The sequence below is a fragment of the Myotis yumanensis genome, unplaced genomic scaffold, assembly GCF_028538775.1.
Source record: "Myotis yumanensis isolate MYYU_CA2020_CCGP unplaced genomic scaffold, mMyoYum1.0.hap1 SCAF_10, whole genome shotgun sequence".
NCBI lineage: Eukaryota > Metazoa > Chordata > Mammalia > Chiroptera > Vespertilionidae > Myotis > Myotis yumanensis.
The window spans coordinates 1962103-1976924 of NW_027223761.1; the positions used below are offsets into that span (position 1 = coordinate 1962103).

General features: G+C 63.6%; 1 protein-coding gene across 2 annotated transcripts in view; it reads right to left on the bottom strand.

Moving 5' to 3' along the window:
- Positions 1-14822, bottom strand: part of SHANK2 (SH3 and multiple ankyrin repeat domains 2) — a 173063-nt gene that overhangs the window by 107448 nt on the left and 50793 nt on the right. For both annotated transcript variants that reach the window (XM_070427138.1, XM_070427139.1), the window contains 3 exons: positions 12717-13029; positions 10620-10789; positions 10085-10198 (listed from right to left, as the gene is read on the bottom strand). In XM_070427138.1, coding sequence (XP_070283239.1) covers positions 10085-10198; positions 10620-10789; positions 12717-13029 — 597 coding nt within the window. The remainder of the gene's footprint in view (positions 1-10084; positions 10199-10619; positions 10790-12716; positions 13030-14822) is intronic.

The following is a 14822-nucleotide window of genomic DNA, read 5'->3' on the forward strand; positions in this document are numbered from 1 at the left end:
AAGTACCCTCTGTGGCCTTACAGGCCAGGGAAGCAGACAGCTTATAGTCCTCCCTGCAGCAGACCTTTCTCTCTCCTCCTCCCAGCGAACTCCTATTCATCCTTCAAAACCCCAGTCAAGTGTAACCCCCTCTGGGAGATCATGGCTGCCCAAGCCCAATTTTCTCCTGGTGTCCAATCTGGCCTTGTGCCCACGGGGCCAAAGGCAGGGGGTCCCCCGCCCCTCAAGCCGCTGTGGGGTCCCGATCTTAGAAGCCACACGCCCAGGCCCGCACCTGGCTGTGCCGCTGGCTCCCAGGCCCCGCCCCCAGGCAGGCAGGGCTGTGCGGATGGAACCAGCGTCAGCACTAGCGGGCTCTGGCTCAGAACGAGGCGGACCCGGAGCGCCGGCCGCGTGGCTCACTGGCCGCCAGAGAAAAGGCATGAAGGAGGCCACTGGCTCTCGGCCGCGCCTCTGAAGCCTCGGGCAAGGTGTGAGCAGCGCTGATAAGAGAAATGGAAGGAGAGGCTGCCGGGCTGGGGTGGGAGAGGTGCACTCCGGTGATGGGCGGGTGTTTATGAACCGGCTCTTAGAGTCCCAGGACCGGAAGCACCTGCGGACTCCAGGAGGGTCAGCAAATTTTGCCTCATTGCGCGCGCGTGCGGCTGTGGAGCCAGGACCTGGGACGGGGAGGGGGAAGCCGGGACCTGAGCACCCGCCTGGAGCTGCAGTGTGTGCGTGTGTGTGCATGTGTGTGTGTGCACACGCACGTGGAGGGGGGAATGACAGCAATGGCCCGGAAACAAGCTGGGGGGCGTGGCCTGCAGGACGAAGGTGGGAGGTGCTCTGGCCGCACCCACACGCGGGCACACCCGTGTGCACAGGCTCACTCACACACACGTGCACCTAGTAACTACCAGCGAACATCGGAGGAAGAAGGGAGAGGGAGCGAGAGAGAGAAACGTCAATGAGGAGAGAGAATCATGGACCGGCTGCCACCTGCACGCCCCCACCGGGGATGGAGCCCACACCCCGGGCCTGTGCCCTGACCGGCAGCCACCAGGACCTTCTGGGGCTCAGGACGGCACCCCACCGAGACCCGCGGTTTCTATTCACATTTCTTAAATCAGGGATCATAACAACGGAACGGGACAAGCTCCGTTACCCCACTGAACTCGGGGGGGAACCGAGGCCCAGCGGGGCTGCGTCACTGGCCCCCCGACAGCGTGCGGCCCGCAGGTGGCGAGGCTGGCATCCGGACGCACGCTCTGGGCCCCTCGTCCACGCTGACCGTCTAAGATGAAACCACGGTCAGTCACGCCCCGTGTGCCCAGCCTCCCCGTGTCCGCTGCCACGGAGGTCACAGAGGTCACGGAGGTCACGGAGGTCACCGAGGTCACAGAGGCGTCCAGGACAAACGGAAAATCCGCCCGCAGCCTTCCCCACGGGGGTGCCCAGCCTCCACGGCTCCCTGGAGGATCAGAGTGTGCGAAGGGCTGCCCTACGTCCCTCCGCCCTGCAGCCCCAGCGACTGTCCACCCCCCGTCGGCCTCCTGGTGGCCCCAGCCCGACCGGGCCGTGCGGGGACTGCAACAGGACCCCAGGCCTGTGGCTCCGTTGTCAGGCCCAGCGGGTCTGCTCGGAGGATTGACACTGAGAGCTAGTTCCCTGCTCTCGGGAGGACGTGGTCCCCAGGCCCCTCCTTGGAGCCAGATTCCCTCCCGGGTGTGTCCCCAGCCCAGTGCCCCTCTCCCGGCTTCTGTGCCCAGCGGCTGCCATCTAGTGGCCGAGGAAGGAATCACAGGCCCGGACCCTCCTGCAAGGTCCAGGGAAGGACCCAGAGGAAGGGGAGCCCGGTGGGGGGAGGTTCCTCTAAGGTCAGGGCTTCCTGACGAGCTGGGAGGGCACGGCGGTTGGGGGGGGGGGGCGGGTCCTAACAGGACAGCTCTGCATGGCGCTCGGATTCCCAGAAACTGGAAACTCACCTCCGTGTTACAGAGCGGCTCTCAGTTACCTGGGCAACCTGCCTGGTCAGCTAGGGGGTGTCCTTCCGTCCCAGCCGACTCCGTGGGGGCGCGGGCCTGTGTGATCTTGGGGAGGGGCCAACCTCTCTGAGCTCAGTTCTCCCAGAAGCTAATTCTGGGAGGGGGGCTGGGATCTTCGGGGGCCTGAGCCTCAGGCCGTCAGGTGGGGTGTGGGGTGCAGGGTGCGCCAGAGCACAGTGGGGATCCACCTGGAGGGACGGGAGCGGGGCCAGGGAAGGCTCTGGGCAGACAGGCCGCCTCCCTGGGACCAGAAGAGCCCTGACTCACGCTCACTCAGGACGCTGCCCAGCTGGCCGGACTCCTGCCAGGCCCCCTGACGGGAGTGGCCCAGTGCCACCCACTCTATTCCACTCCCTCTATCAGGGCCGAGCGAGAGAGTTAAGTGACGGCACATTGATCTGCTTGCAGTTAACAGGGCTGTGTGACCCACAGCGAGTCTGTCATCCCATCAGCTAGCCATCTGCTCATAAAGTCATCCACAAATCACCCACCCATCCACTCACCCAGCTACTCATCCATCCTCCATCCATCCATCCACCCATCCACCCACCCATGGGCCCACCCCCTCACCTACCTACTCATCAATCCTCCATCCGTCCATCTATCCACCCATTCATCCAAACACTCATGTATCCATTTACCTATCCACTCACCCACCTACTCATCCATCCTCCACCCATCCACCCACCCTTCCATCCCCCATCCATCTATCCATCCACCCATCCATGCACCCACCCCCTCACCTACTTCTCATCCATCCATCCACCCACCCTTCCATCCTCCATCCATCCACCCATCCATGCACCCACCCCCTCACCTACTTCTCATCCATCCATCTACCCATCCATTCATCCAACCAATCACTCATGCATCCATCCACCCATCCACTCACCCATCTACTCATCCATCCATTCAACCATCATCCATCCATCCATCCATCCATCTACTCACCCATCCTCCATCCTTCCACTAATCCATTCATCCAACCCCCACTCATGCACCCCTCCATCCACCCATCTACTCACCCATCCATTCACCCACCCATCCACTCACCCACCTACTCATCTATCAGCCATCCAGCCAGCCAGCCATCTGCCTATCCCTCCTCCTTCCATCCAGCTGGCCGCCATACACTTACAGGCTCCTGTTCTGCGCCGAGTTTTGTGTGGGGCGGGTGCTGAGGACTCAGGGGGCATTACAGCTCTTCCCCTAATAGACTGTCGGGCACCAGGAGGAAGAAACTCATAAAGGAAAAGGGCAGCCAGGGGGACAGGTGCCCAGGGAGTGAGACCAGGACGCCGGGGCAGGAATCCTGGGGTGTAGGAGCGGGAATGACGGACGTGTGCCTTCAGCCTGCCACGTGTCCATGTCTCTCACTTCTGGGAAGACACCCTTCGTCCATGTTTAGTGTATGTGCTGTGGCCAGGCCCTCAGAGGGTGGGCAGTGGGATCCTGGTCTGGCCGATGGGGCCATCCACTCCCTTGGTCATGGTGATTGGGTCAAGAATGGGCACAGGATGCAAACCCAGTCCAGCAAGACCCAACCCTGACCCTTCTCTTGTAATGACTGGGAGGGAGGTGCTCTTCCTCTCTGACCGCTAACATAGTCGAACCTTAAACCGGGTGCTGCTGGTGGATGTCTCCACAGGGTGCGGGGAGACCCTGCCGGAGGAGGGAGTCCATGCAGAGCCAACCAGAAATTAGAGATGGAGAGAGAGTTTCCTGGCTCCCAGAGCACCTGGATCCAGCCGGACCTGAAGCTGTCCTTCCTGAACACAAAAGCTACTAAAGCTCTCTTTGGCTTCAGCCAAGTGGAGCTTGAATTTTACCCTTTGTAACCAAGAGGCCTGACAGGTACAAGAGTAATATCCCTCGCTTACCAGGCTTTGACCTGGAAAGAGGTCTGGGAGCTCAGAAGAGGATGAGAACTCTGACAGGATGTGGGGACCCCGCCAGGGCCCCAGGGTGGCTGGCATAACAGTGCGTAGGCAGTACATTGCCTGGGGCAAGCCCCCCCTCCCCCAGGGTTCAGTTTCCCATAAATTCTGTTTTCTAGATCAAAACAATTCAAATCTCTACTCCAAGCATGTCAAACTCACAGCCCGAGGGCTGCATGTGGCCCACAACGAATGTTTTTGTGGCCTAGCCAATATAACCGTATGTAAGAAACGTTTTAATAAAAATTTTGTAACCTAATTTTCACAATATCCTGATATTCATAATTATTAATAACTGCAATGTTCGCTAATGACCGATTACTATAATCGTGTTGCATTCATTTCCCTTATGTGCCTTATGCACAGGCGCACCATTTCCCTCCACTAACACCAGCAGCGAATATTTCAGCAGCCGATGGCCACCTCATTAGTCTTGGACTGACTTGTTTGGTGTGCGCAACGGGAAATATTTCGCTTTCAGAGAACAAGAAAAAGAGGTTTGAATTATGCTTACTAATTTACGTAGTTATTCAGTGTCTGGTCAGTTAATGTTCAAGAAAAAATATTAATTTTTATTAAAATGTTCTATTATTTTATGTGAATGGTGACTCATTTATTTCAGCCCTTTGCATTCAGCATGTCTCTATCGAAATAAACCTACGTTTCTATGAAAATGGAAGCTTTTGTTTTTTTGCGGCACACAGACACGTAAACCTGTTTATTTGGCCCGCGTTAGCCTTTGAGTTTGACGTGCTTGCTCTACTCAAATGCCATCGCATAGCTTACATCCGGAGCTCCTGTGGATGAGTGTGTGTGGGGGAGAGGGGGGCGCAGGGGGTGGTCGGGTGGGGGGTGGGTGCTATGGAAACAGGAGCAGGCTGCTCCCGGGGACACGCTGTGGTGAAGTGGGCATCTGCCCGCCCTGCCCCACCAGCTGCTCTCCTCCTTCTCCAGCAGGTTATCTGGAACAAAGGGTCTCGGCTGCCTCCCTCGAGGTTACGTGATGGCCAGTGAGCTGCCGTTGGAAGCACAGTGGATGCTTTGCACGTCCTTCCTGTGCTGGAATGTGGATGTGATGGGTGGCACCTAAGCAGCCGCCCTGAGCCATGAGGCAGCCGGTGGCCTGAGAGCTGGTTTACTCATCCCCCCATCGCCTGTGTCCCAGGAGCCAGAACTTCTTCCCCCGGTGACGGAGCACCATCTGCCGCTGCCTGTCCCACGATGAGCCTCGGCGCCCTGGGGGGTGGCCCGTGGCCCGTCCGAGCCCCCGCCCGAGGGCCTGAGGGCCCTGCCAGCCACCCCGACACCGGACGCCCAGCGCCTAGAAAGAGGCCCCACGTCTGCCTCACTAGCGTGACGCCGGCAGGTCAGTGTCCACGGCGCCTATCAGGACCATGAGTGGCAGGGACCCGTCCACGCCGCCCACGGTGCACAGCCTCGCCTGTCCCGGGGCCCCCGGAGCCCAGGCACTCACGCGCGGGCGAGAATGGTCCACCAGCCTCCCAGGCGGGGTGCCCCAGCCCCCGCGCATCCTTCTAGCTCCTGGTGGTGGGGTGGGGGGCTACTTGTCAGATTCGGGGGCAGGGTGGGCAGCAGGCAGAGTCTGAGGCCACTGGGCATCGGCAGGGGTGGGTGGCTGAAGGGAGCTGCTCCCTGAAAACCTCCAGGGCCGAGACCCAGAGAGGCCCTGGCCTGGGAGACCAACAACAAGGGATTTTTCAGGCCTCGTAAACCCCACCCCTCCCTGCTGCTCACAGCCCCGTTTCTAACAAAGCCTCCCCGAGCGTGTAGGAGCGGGCTAGACTGAGGGCTGCATAGCTGAACCTGGAGAGCCGTGCATGAGAGGAAGAGTGGGTGTCTGCAAGCACCCCATGCCAGGTCCATCCATCCATCCATCCACCCATCCATCCACACCCATCCATCCACCCACCCACCCATCCACTCATCCATCCATCCATCTACCCATCCAACCATCCATCCAGACACCCATTCATCTACCCATCCACCCACCCATCCATTCATCCACTCATCCATCCATCCATCCATCCATCCACCCATTCATCCATCCACCCATCCACCCACTCATCTATCTATCTATCTATCTATCTATCTATCATCCATCCATCCACCCATTCATCCACCCATCCACCCACCCATCCATTCATCCACTCATCCACCCATTCATCCATCCATCCACCCATCCATCCATCTACCCATCCACACCCATCCATCCACCCACCCACCCATCCACTCATCCATCCATCCATCCATCTACCCATACAACCATCCATCCAGACACCCATTCATCTACCCATCCACCCACCCATCCACTCATCCACTCATCCACCCATCCATCCATCCACCCATCCATCCATCCATCCATCCATCCATCCATCCACCCATTCATCCATCCACCCATCCACCCACTCATCTATCTATCTATCTATCTATCTATCTATCTATCATCCATCCATCCATCCATCCACCCATTCATCCACCCATCCACCCACCCATCCATTCATCCATCCATCCATCCACCCATCCACACCCATCCATCCATCCACCATCCACCCACCCTCCTACCCAATCACCCTTCCACCATCCTCCTGGTTCTCTGCGCTCATGGGAAACAGTACTTGTTGACCGATGGGCCTCGCCAACGTGTGTTGAAAACTTGCAGGCCCTCACCCTCGCTCCCACCATTTGCACCGGTTCAATCTGCTCCAGCTCAAGTTCCTAGGTCCCAGCTCATCACACACAGCACCTGGGAGGCCGGTAGCTGGGCTGGGTGTCGGTCGGGCTACGCCCACACATTTGGCGTGTGTGTGCAGATGTGGCGTGTGGGGTGACAGGGACCCGAGAATCAATGTCCAGTGAGTGTGTCTGACAGCCGGCCTGCTGGGCGGTTTCCACGAGGGACTCACCCACACTTCCAGCAGCCCTGCTGGGAACGCACGACCACCACTGCCACTCCACAAGCAGGAACCGCGGCTCCGAGAGGCTGAGAACGTGCCGCAGTCACACAGCCGGGGGTCGGTGAAGCTCTGGCCCCGCCCTGTGACCTCACATCAGCGTCCGGCTCCAGGTGTGTGTCCTGTGGACGGGCCCTGAGGCCGACCAGAGGCATCCGAGTGCTGAAAGGTGAGCTCGCCCCTGACCAGGTAACATCCCAGGACAGTCACTGCCCTCGACTCAGACAACAAACGCCCCCGCCCCCCGGGATGGACTGCGTGGCAGGAAGGAGATGAAGGGAGGCGTCCGCAGAACGTGGATGGGGGAGCAGAGCCCGGCCATGGCCACGCCTCCGCCCCGAGGCTGTGGACGGAGCTGTGCTCCCCCAGCTCCCTCGAGCCCAGCATGGCTGCCCGGAGACAGGCCTCTAGGGCGTAATCGGGGTTAAGCGAGGTCGTAGGGTGGCCCTTGACCCTATGGTACTGGTGTCCTTGTCAGGAGGGGAGGGGACGCCAGAGCTGTGCGTGGCGGCCACAGGAGGGCACAGTAGGAGCGCCGGCCGTCCACAGCCGGAGGAGAGGCCGCCCCCGGACAGACGCTGCCCACGCTGGGCCTGAGGCCTGCGCCTCCCGGACTGTGAGCCACCCGGGTCTGTGGGTTTCGTTGGTTTTTTATACCCTCAACCGAGGATATTTCCCATCGATTTGTAGAGAGAGTGGAAGGGAGAGGGAGAGAGCGACATTGATGTGAGAGACACATCCATTGGTTGCCTCTTGCACATGCCCTGACCAGGGCCAGGGATCGAGCTTTCAATTGAGGTACGTGCCCTTGACTGGAATCGAACCTGGGACCCTTCAGTCCACAGGCCGATGCTCTAGCCACTGAGCCACACTGGCCAGGACACTGTGTGTGGTTTGAACCCCCAAGGAGGTCATGTTTAATCACGGAAAACCACTGTAACCAGTCACCCGCCCATGTGGGGGTGAGAAGGCCCCCACCCCGAGGCTGAGCCACACCCCTTCCCTCCAGAACCCCGGGCTGCGGTGCGGCTGTGCAGGGCGACCTCGGACACAGCTGCACATCGCGTGGAGGCAGGAGGGGCTGTGAGGAGAAGGGGTGGCACCAGCATCCCTGGGTTGCCATGGGAACCAGGGCCAACCACCCAGCTGCTGGGAGGGGCGGAGCAGTGGGGCCTGGGTCCCTGAGCGTCACCGAGAACTGGAGCTCCCCGGGAAAGTGGCTACGACAGGCAGACCCGGCGGGACTCTATTTCAGGGCTGGCCCGGCGTGGGAGGCGTGGGAAGCGGCATTTACAACACAAAGCAGCTGTTTAGAGACCAGGGGTGCACCCAGGCCGCCGGCGCCCCATGCGCTTTCATAAAATGGCGTGAAAGAAAGAGGGTGGGCGCGTTCCTGCCGCGGCTGCCAACACAACCAGGAGGCCTCGCTGATTTCAGTTCCCTGAGGGCCCGCCCCGCCCCGCGGCTGCTGACGAACATCTCAGAGACCAGGCGGAGTCCCCGCCTACATGTTACATGTCCCCACGGTAACAAAAACATCCTATTTCGAACCCGCCGCCTCTGTGCCGTCTCACAGAGGGTGCGTGGCCTTGTGATGACGGGACTTGTGTTCGCTAGCGGGACTCGGGGAGCCCGGCCCCGAGGGAGCCCCCAGACCCGCCCGGAACGTGGTGGCAGCTCCCAGCGGCCCTCGCCTCCTCCTCCGGGCAGAGGTCCGAGCTGGGTGGAGGCTGCCCGGGCAGCCACCTCCCTGCTGGGCCTCCCCGCCCTGACTCTCCAAGGCGGCCTGTCCCCCACACCCCAGACCCGGCCGGCATACACCACCACCCACCCCTTAGCCGCCGCTGGGCTCTGGTGGCCGATGCCTGACACGCCAGCCCGCCTGGGCCGGTCCTGGGCGCTTACTAAGCAGCAGGAAAGCGCGCCAGGTCTGCACATCTCCGAGGGCGGCCGGGCCGACGGACTGGCCCTGGACAGCGGGGATGAGAGCCAGAGCCCCTCCCGTGCCTGTGCCTGCGGCTGGGGGCAGAGGCTCCGGGGCGAGAAGGGCAGGAAACTGCGCAGCCACCAGGCTTGGGCTTGTCCACCCAGCAGCGGGCCCCGCCCCAGCTCACGCTCAGCTGCAGCGTTTCACCGCCACACGAGGGGCCCTTCGGCCTCCTGGTCAGGGCAAGGCCGGTGGCCTCCTCTCCGCAGACCCACAGACCCGCGGACACGCACCCTGTCCCGTGTGAAGGGCTGCGCAGGACACAGGACGGAGGGGCTGTCCGGACCTCCGGATCCCGGACGCCAGGCGCACGGGGAGGGGCACGCATGACTGATGGCAGTTCCCCTTAGGGTGCGGCGGCTCGGGGCCCCCTCTCCGGGCTGAGTCCGCAAGAGGTGAGTTGCTGTGAACCGGGCACACCCGTCTCCCACGCCCAGAAACACAAAACCAACAACTTCCCGTCCGCGACCCTGTGCGGGCACCACCTCCGCCCCTGCATCACGGCACCTCCTTTCCGGTGGATGACAGACTCCGAGCCCTTTCGGGACCTGTGCTTGGGGCCAGCCAGGGGCCAGCAGTCCGCACGGGGGACGCAGCGGAGCCATCGGCCCGAGGCGAGTGTGGCCACCCCACGCCCGCGCTGAGCGGCTCCCACCCAGAGCCCGTGCGGCCAGGGGCCAGGCTGCTCTAACAAGACACCCCGGCTCGCCTCCCCCGACTCTCACGCTCTGCTCAGCACCACCAGGCAGGTGGCCTCCGCTCAGCCTCTCCGTCGATTTGACCCCTCAGCCCCAGTTTTAAAAGGTTCCAGCAGGGCCCCCTCGGGAGTCCCAGAGCCGGGGCACAGCTTCCTTCGAGAACGCCGGCCGCTTTGAGCGGTTTCTATAGAGATGTGGACGCCTGTTTGCGAGGTGGGCACAGGAGACCACAAGGGAGCTGGAGCAGGTGCCCTGGCACAGACACCGCGCAGCCTCCTCCGTACACGCTCCACGCGCCGCCACGCACTGTCTCTGGTCTGGACAGAGCCCGCGGGACTGCACCCACCTGCGGGTCCTTGTTCTGAGCTCAGTTCCTCCATAACTACACACCCGCCGGCTCCCCCGCACACACCTCGGACCTGCCGCCCCTCGGACCGCCGCCCACCCGGCCGGAGAGGCGCCTCACCTGCCTGGCTGTCCCGGGGCCGGCCCTGCACCTCCTCCACGCACTCGGCCGGGAACCATCCGATGTGGCCGCGGGCGCTGCCTTCCCAGAAGCCCCCTTCGCCGATGCTCAGGACTGGAGACAAGGACGGGACAGGATGGCGTTAGTGGGAGGGGCCGGGCTGGGAGGGCCTGGGTTAGTGGGTGTGGGGGGCTGATGACAGCCAGGCCTGGGGGGTCAGCAGGTCGGGGCCAGGCCCGGGGTCAGCAGGCCGGCGGCAGGCTCTGGCCCATCGACCTGTGCCGGGACCTCTGCCAGCACGGCTTCTCCGGGAGGCCTCCGGTTTCCCTCGATGCCCCAGGCGTCCCCTCCCTGCTCTCCCCAGGGGAGTCCCGTTCCACGTGGGCGCTGTCCCCTAACACAGCAGGGACATGGAAGCTGCGCCCCGAGAATGGCTGGGAGCCTCACTCTGCTCCCTCCTGCCTGGAGCTCCGAATCTCCCACAGGGGCCTCGCCCCGACCTCACCCAGAAGCAGAGGAGGGCCTGGACACTGACCTTTGACCCTGTCCCCACGGTGGAGGGGGATCTCGCCGTCGACCTGGGGTTGGTATGGCTTGACGACGACGAAGAGCCTCCCGGGCACCGCGCTGTACAGCTTCCGCTTGGGCCCCGCGTACGGGAAGGCAGAGGGCGCGTCCTTGCTGGCTCCGGGCGGAAAGGCCGGCCTGCGAGGGAGGAGCAGAGGGGGTCACGGCTGGGGACAGAACAGGGCACACGCAGACCTGCAGCCAGCCCGCTCCCAATGACGCCCGGTTGCCAGCAGTCCCATCGCAGCTCCGGGCTCGAGCTGGGGCTAAAGACAAGCAAGGGCCCTGGGGTAGCATTCGAGCTTAAAAGACCGAAGCAGATCCAGGAACCCCACCTAGGCGTGTCCCTACAGAGCGCGAGCTGGGACCCACACAGGCCTCTGCGCACCCACGTTCACAGCCGCCTGAGTCACGGCAACCACGACATGCGAGCAGCCGTGTGTCCGTGGACAGAGGGCGGAACCCCGAACGCGGCCCATCCACGCGGACTATTACGCAGCCGTCACAAGGAAGGGCATTCTGACACCTGCTCCCGATGGAGGGGCCGTGAGGGCGTTACACGGAGTGAACAGGCCAGACGCAGAGGGGCGAACCCCGTGTGGTTCCCTCGTAGGAGGCCCTCAAACGTCAAGTTCAGAGTAGGAGGTAGGTGGTGGATCCTGAACGCTGGGCAGGGCAGGGAGGCCCTGAAGGGAGGGGAGAGGGCCGGGCGGGGCAGGGAGGCCGGCTAACTGGGGTCACCAGCAGGGGGTGCTGGCTGGGCCCGGACAGCTCCCCTGGTTGGGACAGGCAGTGGCCCACGTGTAGGGGGCTGACCGCCCCGGGGTTAGCAGTGGGCACACGGGATGTAGTCCTGCATCCGGGCGAACCAGAGGGTCAGCTGCTCTGCCCACAACCTGTTACAGAGGGAACAGGCCTAGCCCCCACCCAGCCTTGGATGTGGATTTGAGCTTCACCTGAGGGCCAGCGTGGACCAGCACTGCCTCTGTGCAAGGCCCCCTGGACGCACTCACGGGTCCAGGAAGACCCTGGGGAGCAGGCTCTCCATGACCCTCACCTCACAGCCGCCAGAGATGAGGCCCCAGTGCGGCCCCAGCCCAGGGCGGGTCCAGGCCACGTGTCAGGGACCTCTGGCGTCAGCACTCAGGGCAGGCTGGCTGCTGTGATTCTCACACACACACAGCGCATGAGCACAGACACACACATGCAACACAACTGCATGCACATGCACAGAGTGCACGAAAACACACATACACACACGACAGAAATGCATGCACACACACAAGTATGTGCACCCACAGTACATGAAAACATGCACACAGTGCCCGCATACATGTGCACAGTGCTTGAAAACACAATCGCATGCACACATACACGCAAGTACATACAGACATGTGCACACGTGCATGAAAACATATGCACACGACACAAATGCATGCACACACAAGTACATGCACACACAGTGCGTGAACACACTCATGTGTACAGCACAACTGCATACACACGTACATGCGCGCACAGTGCATGCGCACACCGTGCCTGTACACACACGTGCATGCAATGCCCATGCATACAGAAACGCTCACAGAGAAACACAAAGACACATTCACATGCACACACAAGTGCACACAAACACACGCACATACACCCACACGCACAGGGACACTCCGGCGGGGCCCGACACAGGCCCGCTGCTGCCCTCGCTCCGCGAGCCGTGTTTGCTCTGCCGCTGCCCCAGGCCCGGCACGGCGCCCGTGGGAGCTCACTAGCGTCACACGGAGGAGGGGGACGCGCTCCTGAATCACAGCCGTAACCCCAGCGAGGGGTGCGAGAGGGGTTTCCTGCCTCGGGGGGACCCTTCCATTCAGCTTTGACCCGTTCTTAGCACCGGGGACGTCTCCCTCGGGGGACTCAGCCAGAATCTAGACCCAGCCGCCCGCACGCCCCGCGTCCCAGACCAGCCGTGGGATGTGCGAGGTCCTCCTCTCGCCGGTCCCCACGGAGCCCGACGCCACATCATCCCCGCCCGCCCCGCCTCCTTACCCCGCCCGCCCCGCCTCCTTACCCCGCGTGCCAGGGCTGCAGGGGCCTCTTGCCGTCCTCGCTGGCGCCGCCGAGCCTGCTGAGTGACGGGGAGCGGCTGCGGGGCCCGGGCACGTAGCTGCCCACAGTCCGCGGGCCCCCGTCGGCCTGGCCGGGCGCGGGCGGCAGCAGCTGCGGCGAGAGGCTGCGGTGGGAGGCGGGGCCGGCGGCCCAGTCGGGCGCGTTGGCGTGGAGGTTGTTGTCGCTGTTGGAGCGCAGCAGGACGCGGGGGGCGGCCAGCGTGTTGGGGGCCCGGCGCCTGCGGTTGGTGTACGCCGGGGCCTCTCGGAAGGGCACTGGGGGGAGAGAAGGGGGAGGCCGTGAGCACGTGGCGCCGTGGCCTCGAGGGGGCCCCGCGGGGCCCGTGGACAGAACGCACCCGGCACAGAAGCACGGACGGGAGACGGAGCGTGTCCGCGTCGCACGGAGGCTCAAGCTCAGCGGCAGATGGAAGGGACGGTGGTCCGGCTTCCATGCGGCCTGTGAACAGGGGCGCACCCGGAAGCAGCGCAGACACGTGTGAGGACGTGGCCGTCTCACCACGTGGGCAGGACACGGAGCAGCCACAGAGTCCCTCCCGCAAGACCTGGCCCCGGGATGGGCTGAGGGGTCCCTCCCCTGATATCCAGGCGTCGGAGCCCGGACCCCCGAGAGCTCAGAGCGTGACCCTATTTGGAGACGGGTCTTTAAACAGGTGATTGAGGTACAGTGAGGTCACGGGGCGGCCCTGACCCAGTGTGACTGGGTCCTCAGGAGAAGAGGGGACCAGGACACAGACACCCAGAGGGACCCTGTGGGGACCCGGGCAGGAGGCAGCGTCCACACACCCAGGAGAGAGGCCTGGGAAGAGGCAGCTGGGTCTCTGGCTCCGGCCTCCAGGACGGGGCAGTGTTGGGGGGACATTGACCAGTGGCCCCCAGCACTGACGCGGCCTCAGACCTGCCGGGTGGAATTAGCCGGCTCCAACCCCAAGCACGCTCCTCCCTCCGCCACAGACGGGGACCCAGCAGCGTGAGGGGGGGCGCCCTTGCCCGGCTTCTTACTAAGCTCAGACCAGAGGCGGGGCCCTCAGGGCCCAGGGACTCAGCGGGGACACTGCCCCTGGGAGGGGACAGGGATGGGATGGGGAGGGACTCAAGAAGGGGAAACAGGAAGTGTCCTTCCCAGAAAGAGGCGTCTAAAGAAGAGCAGCTGTCCAGGCTGGGAGGTTGGGGGGGATAAGACGCCAGTGACCCCGGCCACAAGGGGCACGGCTTCCTTCGCACCCGACGCCCGGGCAGCTTTCCCACCGCCACACGCCTGCCGGCTGAGCCCGGGCGCTCTCCCGCGGGTGGGCACAGGCTCCCGCATCTCACGGAGAGGAACGGCTCCAGGCGCTCAGCACAGAGTCCTGGACGGCCCCCGCCGCTGCCCAAGCCCGAGACTGCGGGGAGCAGTCCGCACCAGCCTGGGTGATGCCCTGCTGCCAGCCCCACCCGCAAGGACACCAGAGCTCGGGGGACAGAGGTGGCGCCGGCAGAGACGGCTGTGAGCCGTGCACCCTCGCCACCTGCGGAGGGGGGGGGGGTGGCAGGGCCACCTGGGGGGCAGAGGTGGAGGCCCTGGGGGGGGGGGGCGGTGCTCGGAGGCAGGGGATTCCTGAGGACGCACCGGACGGAGCTCACGTCCTGGGGGCAGCGAGGAGACCTGGGAGGGACCCATGGGAGTCACTCTGCTTCCTCCCGCAGCCTCTGCCGGGGGAGACGCCCGCTGAGGTGGTGGGAGGGGGGGCAGGCTCCCCGCCGGAACCCCATCCACACGACTCCCCAGCGCAGGACCCGGATGCCCGCTGCCCGGAGGGCGGCCCGGGAAAGGCTGGTTGTCCGTGGCCCTGTCCCGGGGCCGGAGGCGTCAGCCAAGGCCTCCCCACTGGCCAGACAGGTCTCGTGCGGGGGAGTCCCGGAGCGTGAGCCTTGCTGGTCGCGAGGGAGAACACACGGCGTCGCTGTCTCCGGGGCAGCCGGGCCGGAGGGACTGCGGACGCCGCCGCGCGTGGCCAGTGCAAGTGGCGGCTGTGGGTGGCGAGGCCTGTGGGCACAGGTCTGCGGAC